Below are 13,292 nucleotides of genomic sequence, written 5' to 3' on the forward strand. Positions count from 1 at the left end.
TGAGCTTATGTCATTGCATCAGCCAAAAAAAAAAAAAAAAAAATCACACCATTCCATCCAAATGCCTGTCCAGTTCCTCCTTAAATTTGTTTAACCTATCAACTTCCACGACAGATGGAAGTTTGTTCCAGCAATTAACCACCCGCTGGCTAACGTTTCCACACATCTATTCTACATCTGTCTTTTCTTAATTTGAATTTATGCTCCCTTAGATTCGTAATCTGAACAAGTGGAAGGATCCCATCAGAATTCAGCGTGCTCAACCCATTCAAGGCCTTATACACCTCAATCAGATCACCGCACAGGTGCCTAGTCTCCAGCCACTGCAATTTGCAGAACTTAAGCCTCTCTTGGTAAGAGGATCCCTTCATTCCCCTCACCAATCTTGTTGCCCTTCTCTGTACATGCTCAAGCAAATCTACATCCTTCCTAAAATGAGGCCTCCAGACCTGTACGCAGTACTCAAGGCGTGGCCTAACCATGTCCTTATACAGAGGGACAATCACCTCCTTCTCCCTGCTAGCAAAATTCCTATATATCATTGACAAAAACCCCATGACCTGCCCTGGGAGCCTGTCTGCATTGCTCAGAAAACTTCATATCTGACTGCACAGTTACTCCCAGGTCTTTTTCATTTTCTACCACCTTAAGTGTAGTACCACACAGTTGGTACGTTTCTCTGGGGTTACTTCTACCCATATGCAGTACTTTGTATTTGTCAAGGTTAAACTTCAGTTGCCACTTCTTAGCCCATCTGCCCAAATCATCTAGATCCTGTTGCAGTAGCACACTGCCATTACCATCATTAACAACCCTGCCAACCTTTGTATCATCTGCAAACTTCGACACTAAGCCTCATATACCTTCATCAATATCATTGATAAATATACAAAACAACAGTGGACCCAAAACCGAACCCTGTGGGACTCCACTAATAACATTAGTCCACGAAGAGCAGCACCCATTAATTCCCACTCTCTGTCTTCTCCCACTCAACCATCCTTTTATCCATTGCAGCAACTTACCCTTAATACCATTCTGCTCCAATTTGTACAATCGTCTTCCATGCGCAACAGTGTCAAAAGCTTTCCTGAAATCCAAATATATGATATCAAAATTATTTTTTGCATCCAGTTTCTTTGTAACCACATCATAATATCCTATCAAATTTGTCAGACAAGACTTTCCCTTAACAAACCCATGCTGTGTCTGAATTATTGCTGCAGTCTTGTCTAGATGATCCTGCAATGCATCTTTAACCAGTGACTCCATTATTTTACCCGGAACAGAAGTTTAACTAACTGGTCTGTAATTACTTGTGTCACCCTTAGATCCCCCTTTGTGAATTGGGGATACATTTGCACATCTCCAGTCCGTGGCGACCTCCCCTGAGTCCAAGGATGCTCTCATAATTATGGCTAAGGGTTTGCTTAGTTGCTTTGCCGCCTCCTTTAATATAACTGGATACATCCCACCCACCCCAGGTGCCTTTCTTATGTTTAACCTCAACAATTTCACTCCACTTTGCTCTCAGTTATTACAAAATCATTAAGTACCCTGCTACAATTTGATAACCTTCTGCCATTTTCAAACCTTAACTCCTCATATGTGAATGTAGATGCAAAATACTCATTCAGTTTGTTTGCTATCTGAGCAGGATCATCAACAGCCGAACCATCGATATCCAGTGGACCAATCAGATTCATTCCCTAAAGATTTGCCAAAGATTTCTCGTAATCTGCCTTCGCCTACCTAACCTCCTTTGTGACCTGATTACAGACTAGCTTATATCTGCCATAGGCTTCTGAGTCGTTTGATAATTTATATGCATCCCATGCATTTTTCTTGTCTGTCACGAGTCTCATTAGTTCATTTGATAACCATTTAGGCCTAAACCTTGAACAATATTTCTTAATAGGTATGAAACTTTTAGTAGCATCCACAATTAATCCCTTGATTGCTTCCCACTTAGAATTTACTGTTGGTAACATCATCAGTTGATCCCACTGTACAGAATTTAAAAACTGTCTGAGACCCCTGTACTCACCTTTACGAAAGCAAAAACCCTTTCCTTTACCCCTAATGGTAATTATATCTTTAAGTAAATCCCACATCAGTACACTGTGATCACTGCCACCTAGTGGTTCCTTCAACTGCAAATTCTTAATACACGAATGATCACTGCTGATAACCAGATCAAGGGTATTACCCCCCCTCTGGTTGCCTCTCAATAACATGCTGCTGCAGAAAACAATCATCCAATAAATCCGCAAAAGTCTTACTAGTGTGTGAGTGACCAACCCACAAGTTCCAGTCAATATCTGGGAAGTTAAAATCCCCCATTATAAGACATTCTGATTTACCAGCCCACTCTATTTCCCTGTACAATTGTTCATTGTACTCATTCGAGTCATTAGGCCTATAACATGCTCCTACTCTTATTTTTGCTTTCGCAGTGCTTATGTCACACCAAACTGACTCAACAGTGCACTGTTCATCTATATCAACTGGATGCACTTCTTTTGATTTTATGTTTTTCTTAATTAACAGCGTAACACCTCCTCTCTTCCTATCCTTTCTGTACACATTGTACTCCCCAAATTCCAATTCTGCATTCCTAATATCTGTGTGACACCACGTCTCTGATACCCCAACAATATCCGCCTTTGATGTCTTGATCAACACTTCAAATTCATCAAATTTATTTACTATACTTCTGGCATTGGTATAAATGCAAGCATACATGCACCTATTCTTATTATTAGTTGCCCTAACACATCCCATATACCCACTTGTTTTACAATGATTGCCATCAGTCCCTGAAACCCCCAGCATCCCTCGCTCCAGGTCACTACTTATTCTAATAGAAATTGTGCAAGAATCACCTTCACCTCTGCCTGCGGCTACTTTTAACCTTTTAGTCTGTGAATCCCCCCAAGCTAGCAGGTTTCCGACCCACCTAACACTGCCTCGATAGCATCAGCAAATATTCTTGCACCTTTTCTATTTAAGTGTATCCCATCCCTGTAGAAGCAGTCTCTCCTGTTAACAAGCACAGACCAAGCTGAAAAAAATTTTACCCCCTTGAGCCTTGCACATTTCCTCCAGGGTCGAATTGATCGACAAGGCTCTCATCATGTACTCCCTCCTATTGTGTCTGGGCAGAATTGTAGACACTTTCAAATTTAACCCTAATTCACGACTTTTTTGCAACATTGACCTGTACTTGTTAAATAAATCTGCAGATCTCCTACTCTTAATGTCACTGGTGCCAACGTGTACAACAATATCACCTTTTGTGCCCTTAAAAGATGACATATGCTTTTCAACATCATCAACTTTTGCCCCTGGCAGACATGCCCTTGTCCTGTTCCATCTATCCTTTTTACACAATATATTCCCCGTCTCCCTGACAATAGAGTCACCAACAATAACTAGTTCCTTTGGGACCAGCGCATTCTGCCTTGGACATTGCCACTGTGTTGCCTGATGCCCAGGAGTGAGCTCTGGCATTGAGTTGGGCAGCTGAGAGCTTGACTGGGCCCCTCATTAATTTCTTTGAGGGCATCTACCCTACACCTCAAGCTCTCATAGACGTCCAGTAGAATGCTGAGTTGATGCCTAATTTCTAGACACTCTCTGGACCTGGCGCACACAAAGACATCCTCCTTGGCTAGATCATGTTCTGTTCCAGAGAGTTCGGCAAACATTTCACAAGTTGCACATTTTTTTAGGCTGTGATGCATTGGAGAATTGTCCCCCCCCCCCTCAATTCTCCTCCTAGCCACAGCACTCCTGCCACTTTGTGCCCGTTGCTTTGCTGCTCTAGTCTGGGGCATGATATTTTAAATTAATAAGATCAATAAATTTAATTAATTAATTGTCAATACTATGCTATCTAATAGAATCCTAAATGCAGTGATGCATATTACGCTATATAATTATATGTTAGAGCTGCCTAGTTACCATAATTAAAAATTTGAATTCCCTACTACTCTATACAAAAACAATGGCTGCAAGATTCGAACGAAATAAGTTTTACGTATATTAAGTAGTAATCTACAAAAACTCTTTATCTAAATTAAAAATAACCAGCGTAACAATAACTATAAGACTGCGTATAAAGTACAATATAAAATAACAATTAGGTAAATAAAAAGGCAAATATTTATTGCTTTTTCGGAGCCTGTAAATCACAGCTGTAATTTGTGATTTATTGTAAACTCTTCTGACCTTGTGGTTGTGCCAGAGTATAAACAAGAACATTACTGGCAGGAACTAATCTTATATAACACTTGGTTCATTTATTTTCCATTTATAATCATCCATTGTTTCTACCTAGTATTCACTCTTGCATCTTATTTTCAGTGCTGCACTTCTCCAACTATGCTCTAGATTTCCATGTGGGATTGTCAGAAACCCTTTCTTTCTGAAATCTAAGTAAATCTTTGCTCCAGTTCCTTTTGCCTACTTCAATATCTTACCAGATCAATCATACAAGAAAACTATAAAACCACGTTGTGACTTTCTTACAATATCATTATTATGGAGGGTGACCCTACACTGCATCCATATTTGTGAATAATAAGGATTTCATAATTTTTTCTGAAACAGAAGTCAGACTTTGCAACCCTATAGTTGCCCAGATCACACTCTTAGAACTCTGTTTGTGAGATTTCCAATATTCTGGAACCCTGCCTCAGCCCGAGAATGCTTCCATTATTATTGATAATGGTTTAATGACCTTAGCCACTTCATATTAGAGCAAAGCTAAGAATGCCATTTTTTTCTTTTCTTTATTTTTGACTCTTGTGTCTTACTGTTATAATAAAGGATTTAAACCATAAAATAGTACCCTTCTCAGTGTAGAACTTCTAATTATTTCTTTGGTTCTGCTTAATCTTAAACATCAGTTTTGTTTTTTTATTTATTTAAATAACTGAAAATTTATATTTCTTATGGTTAATCTCTGTCTAGTGACTACAAGCATAACTACACTGTATCTCCAAGTTATTTACACATTGCAGAAGCTGGACCTGGTGTCTATAAATCTTTGTACTTGTTAGCTCTAGCACTGGTGTTCAAATTGGCCATAACCATCTTTACATTTGGAATGAAGGTATGTGCTTAGAAAAATGGCTCAAATTATATTGTTTGATCAGTGCATTATAAATTGTTTTTTGCATTTTTTTTATATATAAAAATTTGTTATTCAATTTTTATAATTTATGTATGATATCATGTTTCACTAAACTTGGCAGTTAGATTTCTGACAATGTCACTTATCAGACTTGAACAGCAAGAGTATCTTTAGTCCAGTCATTATTATATTATTTATGAGAACGATCGAGTTTGCTTGTGATACTAGACAAATATGAACATTTTTGCTGTAACTCACAGTATGTAACCTTTGGGTTTTCTTCCTTCATTTCTCTGTCACTTCTTTGTCAAGTTCAGATGCAACATTGACTGAGTACCATATTTGTTTTCATGCAAAATAATAATTCCATATGATAACAAAGGCAACAGACATAAGATTAACACATAGACATGGTGACGATGGCGCCTCCGTAGCCAGGTGGGAAGGTGCAGCAGCAGTGCGTAGCACACACACTTCTTGATTAGACTGGGGTTCGAGCCTGTCACCACCAAATACGGAGAATGCGGTAAGGTCAGGGAATGACCACCGCATATCCTGGAGCAATATGGCCTTAGTTGCTAATGCTCCTAAAAACCAAATAACAAACAAACAACATAGACACGGCAATTCAAAATGAAATACACTTCTAGATGCTCGTGAAACACTCGTATGACAGTAAATTCACAAATACCAAATGATAAACTCTGAAATTTTTTAAAATCCCCCACCAGGGGATTTTAAAAAATTTCTATCAAATAATTGTAATTTCTATCAAATTCATTAGGAGAGCATGTTTAAATTGCTTCTCCACAGGAAAAAGCATTTTGTGCCATCCAATTTGCAGAGACTAATTCAGTGATTTAATGTGCAATGTGATTTTTATACACCCTACAAAAAAGACCCACTCAATGTAAGTCAGTGTACAATTGCTGTAAGTAAGCAGTTTGAAGCAAAGGCTGTATCTGCAAGGGGGAAGTATTGCCACTGATGAAACTGCAATATGAAAGTTTTTCATATTGCAGTTTTATCAGAAACCTGTCAGGCAAAGCTTGCAAAAGTCCACTTACAGATGCATATTCTTCAGAAGCATTACCTTTTGAAAGTTTGCAAGTTGCCATTAGTGTACACATTAAAACCAATAAGAATTTTGTGTTTAGAAATAATGGTAAAAGCCAAGAATGCAATCAAGTGTCCTCCTTTCAAGTAGGGACTTTCTGATTTGCCTTCATATACATTGTGAGCTGATTTTTATAACTTTGCTGTAACATTGTTATCATTTTACTGATTTTTTTTTTTTTTTTCCCTTTCAAATGTAGCCTACTCTCATGACAACACTAAAGTACTTACAGTTCCTGATAAATATAGCTTATCCATTAAAAGGTTTTCTTACACCTAATGTAGGTTGTATCAGGTTCCTTATGTTACCCAGAGACAGTTTGGTTAATTTTTTTGGCTGAATTGATTTATAATGAAATTAGATCCCCCCCCCCAAACACACCAGGGTTTCATTGAAAATGTGAAATATTGATTTGATCAGTGAAACAACATTTACTTTTTTATAGTGATAACTTAGTATCACTGTGATTGATGTAATGTTGATATAATGGCTAACTTGAATGTTCTTCTTAATGTTACTTCTACAAAGTATCTAATAGGTTTAAGTTAACATTGTTAGGATATACTTGGTCTTTCCTCATTCGAACACTAAGTTTGCATAAGGTGTTGAATTTTCAGGGTAGCCACTGTACAAAAAATTATCAATTTGAGACTGCCTTTGGAGTCAAAATATTAACACTTAGTTTTTTTATTTCAGATACCTGCTGGACTTTTCATACCAAGTATGGCCATGGGTGCTATTCTAGGTCATATGTTAGGAGTTGGTATGCAGCAGTTAACATAGTAAGTTACTAGTAAAAGTAAATGTTAATGCATAGTACACATATCATAGTGGTAAAATGCTTTTTGATTTTTAATTTTTTGTAAGGTATTTTCTATAGCAGTTAATATTAAAGAAAAAAAAGACTTTATGATGAATATTGAAATGGTCCATTGGTTCCTAGTCATAACTTTAAAGTTTTTCATTCTCTTCAGCTTTATGAAAAAAGTATTACAACCTAGCACAATGGTTTTTTTTTTTTTTTTTTTTTTTTGTCATCCCAGGGTCCTGCAAATAACACGGCCCTACAGTCCTGACAGACTTTTAGTGCCTACTCTTTTGAGACTGCTGTTAAAATGAGGTGGGAAAATCTTATATCATTATATCCTATGAATAAAACATTCAGTATGTTTTATTTCAGCAAAGGAAGTTGGAAAGACTGAGTTAATGCTTTCTTGTTTTGTTTAAATAACAACAATAAAATATGCTAGTTAAAGCATAAAATATTGCAAATTTGTATATAAGTACTTTTTCCGCAGATAGTACAAATGAGGTACTTAAAAGTTATTATTAAGAACTTTACAAGACTAATTCACTTTAGTCCATGTCATCATTTTATGGAGATGAAACTATATTTTATCATAACGAAGCAATAACCAGAAAAGTTTATTATTTCACTCATAAAAATCTTCTTTGCCATTAGAAACAATAATCAAAAGTTCCACGAATAATGATCTATCATAGGATTTATATGAATACCTTATTTGAACCTCTTTTTTTTTTTAATTACTGTAGCTAAACAAATGCAGATTTGGTATTAGAAAGATAATTTACTCTTTGGATATATTGTCCAGATGGCTAATAAGACATTTCTTCTATTAATTTCAATTAGATGAAAGGATTCCCAAATTCTGTAGTCTTTTTAAATTCTTTTCTACACTCCTCAAAATTGTGATTTATCTGCACAGATATTTATACAAATGGTCAATGATTGAAAGCGTCCTATCTGCAAAAGAATATATCTCAGTAGAACAGTTCTGCTGACTCTGAGATCTTGTACTCTGTATCCTGTCTGATTATTTTTGCAGTGCAGTTCAAATATTTGATATTTTAAAAACTTATAAACATTGTAGGCGATGTACAGTTGCCTAAGTTTTTGTGCAATTTTTGGCTTCTCCAAAATATACAACCATTTATTAGGTAATTATACATTGTCACCTATAATATTCATTTATAGTTTCATGATAAAAAATATATATTCTTATTTAAACCAGTTTCATTGTTTCTATATCACAGGACTTATTTTATTTCATATGTTTGATTTGCTTCTCAACTTATCAATTAATTCATTTTAAGCTCATTTAACTAGAAATGTAAGTAATAACCATTTCCACAATAATGTATATTGTACAAGAAAATGGTGTTTATAAATAGTTTAGAAATGTCTGTATTATACTTTTTAATTATATAGTATCGGTGTAAATACACCATAGTTAACCCATCTATTTAAACTACGTATGTAGCGTAGAGGGCATCGTTTTAATTGTATCTCATAATGTGGTTGCCTTCACAACGAGATAGCTACTATTGCATTACTTCAAATAAATAACGCTTCTCTAGTAGAGAAGACTACTGTTATTTATTTTCAGCGGTACCACCACCCAGACGATCGTTTCGAAGCTGTGCGGCTTCATCAGTGGGCAGGCAGGTACCCAGATAATACAAGCCATCACAGTTGCGAAGTTTGCTGAAAATAAATAACAGTAGTCTTCTCTACTAGAGAAGCGTTATTTATTTGAAGTAATGCAATAGTAGCTATCTTGTTGTGAAGGCAACCACATTATGAGATACAATTAAAACGATGCCCTCTACGCTACATACGTAGTTTAAATATATGGGTTAACTATGGTGTATTTACGCCGATACTATATAGTTAATTATCAAAACCCATAATCTTTATGCCTGTGCATTTAATTTTCCAAATATACTTTTTAATGGAAACTAATGAAAAGATCAGTGATTAAACTGATTATAGAAACCAACTATTTCCTTATATTTTAGGGTCATTTTTTTGTGTGTAATAATGAATGATACTTGAATATATTAATCTTAATTAATCAATCTTAATCTTGAATATATTAATCTTATATCTTAATTTTTTTTTTTAAACTTGATTAAAAAACTCATTTTCTTAGCCATTATCGTGATTATTGGATATTCAAAGAAATGCATATTACTGGAGAAAATCAGGTTGCGCCAAGTCTGTATGCCATGGTTGGAGCAGCTGCATGTTTAGGAGGGGTCACTAGAATGACTGGTGAGTTTTACACTTCTGTTAGGTTATCTATTTTAACTTTTCAGAAACAAAAATTTCTTATTTTTGACATTTTATTGAAAATTCTTGTAACTGCTGATCTTACATGAATTATGTTTTGTCATAAAACTCCACAAGATGTCTTAATATTAGTGTCCTTGGCATATTTCTTTATATTCAAGAATGATTTAAAATAAGAGATAAGACAGTAAGTTAAAAAAAATGTGCTTTTGATCTTGAATTTTAATAAATTAAATGATTATTAATAAAGTTGTGAAACATCTTTGGCAATTTTAGCCATAGCACTTTGGAAGTTGAAGATGGACAACTGAGGTTTCAAATACAGTTGGAGCTGTATTACTTTACACTAAAAATACATATATCCAAGATAGCATGTTATTAGTATATGTTTTCAAACCATTCTGAGAATAGATACTTTAAAAGTTTGTCTTTAAATATTTTTAATATAATCTAATTTAATGTAATTAGATGGCAGGCTTATTTTAATTATTTGCCTAACTGCTTGTTATTTAACTACTTATTGTTTGCAAATACATGCTTTAAAAGTTTATCTTTAAATATCTTTAACACATCAATTAAGCTCAATAATTAGGTGATAGCCTTATTTTAATTATTTCCATAGCCATGTCACATGCTGATTGTTTCTGCTGGGGATAGCCAACCTATGTCCATCTGCTACAAGTCGGATGAAAATTTATGTGGCTAGGTCGCTGACTTGAAAATTTCAAGTCAATGACCTAGTTGTTTGTGTGTGCATGTGGAGTGTGTGGTTTTTTTTTTTTTTTTTTTACCCTGAGGACTTTGCAAGGTTAGTAACCTTTTGCCAGGTTAAATGATTGCTACTTTGTTGCAGATACTGCGATTGGCGCTGTGTGACATGACCAGTGTTAGTTTTTGTTGTTTTCACTAATGATGATCAGCAGCTGGGCATCTCCTTTCTATTTGCATGTTGAAAGAGAACATGACACACTGCAGAAAATTTTTTTGTTGTGAATCTTAAGGTGGGAGGCCCCCCCCTCTCCAAGTGGCTTTTATAACTTTTCGAAACCCTTAGATGAAAACCCTCTACATGAAAATGAAGCCCTGGCATGTTGAGTCTACCAATAGTGGGCAGTGCCAGATTAATGCATGGGCTAGTAGAGCCCTTGCCTGGAACACGATTCTGTAAGAGGCACCAAAAACAGAAGAACAATGAGGCAAGAAATATATGTATATATCCTTAGTAAAAGGGTGCCAAAAAATCTTTCTGCCCAGGATGCGGAAATACCATGGTCTAGCTCTGATAGTGGGAGAAAAAAACAGTGATAAAAGGCTAGCTGTTGTTCCCATTTGAGGAGCAGTAATTAAAACAGGACCAATAGCAATAAAAAAAAAAGTAGAGCTCTATATCAAAGCAAGGCTCCCAAATTTACTAAAGGAGTTGATGCCCAACATTTCCTATATATATTGCTACTGCCAATAAGTTGTCCATTTTTCCTCATTTCTTACTTTCTCTCACCTAACTTATCTTAATAAAACTGTTACTTCCAGTTAGTTTTTGGAAAATGGGAATAAGTTAATAAATTTGATTTGCAATTATAATTTGCAGTTAAAAGAAGACGGTGTGCTTGTTTAATGTTTCAAAACTAACAAAAAAATGCTGCCGTTCACAGTTTGCTATGCTGCATCATGCTATTGCTAGATATGACCAATTGAAAATGCTTACAAGCAACATGCTGCTTGCAATCTTTTATTCAATAGTCACCTCTAAAGGCTATACACTTGATGCAATGTGCCCTTGTCTTTTATAGTATGTAGAACCCACTATCTTGGTTTACACCACCCTTTGACTATATGAATAACATTATTTACCAAAAAAACATTTCCCTTTCATGTGGGTTTTTTTTTTTTTTTTTTTTTTTGTGCAGGAAACAGGTGGTAATCCAAAGGGTCTGGAGAATAGTAGAAGTGCAATGATAGTTGATAACCTGAAACATTGAAATTTTTTCTGCGTTTTAAGCCTTGTGACTGAGAGTACTGTGTGTAGGAAATTCCCTCTGGAGAGTTTCTCATGGCTTTAATTGCTCATGAAATTTCAGTAGCAAGGATAATAACATTCAGTCTTAAGGAATTTATCTTTTTTCAAGGTAATCAATGAATATCACTCCTTTGTACCAAAAAAAACCTGATACCATCACCTCGGTGACCAGTAGCACCTTTCAAAATTTTTTTGTAGCAAGATGATCCTTTATGATGTCACTCTGAACTGTTTGGTCTCTGGACCATATAATGAATCAAAGTTTCTTCCATGGTCACCATTTAGCCAACAAATTTGTTTGAGTATGGAGCAGATTTCACTAAAACTTTGCATCATTCATCCTTTCCCTCTTCTGGTCTGCACTTAAATCTTTTGGCACCCATTTTCTCTATAGAGAAGCAAAGATATTGTAACTATAACTTAGTCTGATTTTTCAAAATCAGGTTATAAAAGCATAAATGTTTTCTGTGGTTGACACAGTCATACTCACCAAAGATGAACCCATCTACGTATTGGTTCATCTTTGGTGAAGCTGACTCCTTTTTGAATTAAGTAACCCAGTTCTTGGTAGTACTATATAATGGACAGTTATTGCGTAATGTCCCTGTCATATCCTCATGGATTTGCATCTGCAACGGTCCTTTGAGAAAAAGGTATTTTTATGCTGCATGGCTCTCGTCTTTTGGGAAATTATTTGTTTCGGTGAACGTGAATTTCCCCCCCCCCCAAAAAAAAACTAATATTTAAATTATTGCTCTAAAAATTCGGTAGATACATAAATTACTATAATTTAATATAGTATTTATTTTCAAACAGTGAAACTTCACACATACGTATACCATAAAAAGCAATTTTAATAATTACTGGTATTTAAAAACCTTGCAAAAAAAATATATTAAAATTTCAAAGTTAAAGTTCATTTTAAAGTTTAAAGTAAAGAAAATATTAAAGTTATATTATTTTCCACATATATATTCTTTGTTTGGTTTTGCTATAGAAAAGAAAACAGGCTACAGCTGCTGTTATTAAATGTCTGCAGTTTCCTAAAATGGCTCTGTCTTGTTGTATTAAGTAGTATGCTAAATTCTGATAGTTTTACTGCTACTGTGCATATTAATAGAAGCATTCTTGGCAATAACAAGATCACCTGCTTTTTTGCACACTTCCAGACAAGTGGGAGTTCATCCTTCCAAACAAAATACTTGAGACATTTTGGGAAAACTTAAATAAATAAAGCCAGTTCAAACAAGATAGTTACAGTACTTCCAGAATGGGGGGGAGGAAGTGAGGGAGATGCAGCACTTCCTCATTACTAATATTACTAATTATCAGTAAGGAAAACTCTAAGCTGTCTATATGCTTAAATGGTGGACAGGTGTTTATGAAGTCATGCATTATATATAACCAGATTCTCAATTACATATTTTCTTGCAAATATTACTAAGAAATGCATAAAACTTTTGCTTGTGAAAGCCATAAACTCTTCTCCAGACACAAAAATAATTTACAGTCAGTTCTGTTATAATGTGGAACATGGGTTCCTAAAAATCTCCATGTTATGGCTTTTTTCACATTAAAAACAACAGGGCTTATGGGAAAAATGGGGATAGGGCCAGATCACTCAAAAAAAAAAAAAAAAAAAAAAAGTTCAGTGTGGTAAGTAAAGCACTAAAAAAAGTTATAAACCAAATAAAATTGCCAACACAGGTTTAAACATATCAAATTTCTAATAAATAAATAAATATTACTGTAAATATAGCATTGTAATATATAGATACTAATTGATATTTCTGTTCACTGACTTTTTTTTTTTTTTTGGACTGTAAAATTTAGAACAGTAAAAAAGATTAAGCAATCAATAATGACGAACATGGCACGCACAAATTGCACAAGTGAGATACACAGTAACAATTTCGCGCATTAA

At 34.9% G+C, this 13,292-nt stretch overlaps 1 protein-coding gene across 4 annotated transcripts in view; it reads left to right on the top strand.

Moving 5' to 3' along the window:
• The window catches only part of LOC150090786 (H(+)/Cl(-) exchange transporter 5-like), a 202,800-nt gene that overhangs the window by 147,881 nt on the left and 41,627 nt on the right, over nt 1-13,292 (top strand). For all 4 annotated transcript variants that reach the window (XM_090372676.1, XM_090372686.1, XM_090372695.1 and 1 more), the window contains 3 exons: nt 4,978-5,119; nt 6,954-7,039; nt 9,212-9,333. In XM_090372676.1, the coding sequence (XP_090228802.1) occupies nt 4,978-5,119; nt 6,954-7,039; nt 9,212-9,333 (350 nt within the window). The remainder of the gene's footprint in view (nt 1-4,977; nt 5,120-6,953; nt 7,040-9,211; nt 9,334-13,292) is intronic.

Source organism: Mastigoproctus giganteus, chromosome 1, assembly GCF_048544385.1.
Source record: "Mastigoproctus giganteus isolate SK-2022 chromosome 1, ASM4854438v1, whole genome shotgun sequence".
NCBI classification, from domain to species: domain Eukaryota; kingdom Metazoa; phylum Arthropoda; class Arachnida; order Uropygi; family Thelyphonidae; genus Mastigoproctus; species Mastigoproctus giganteus.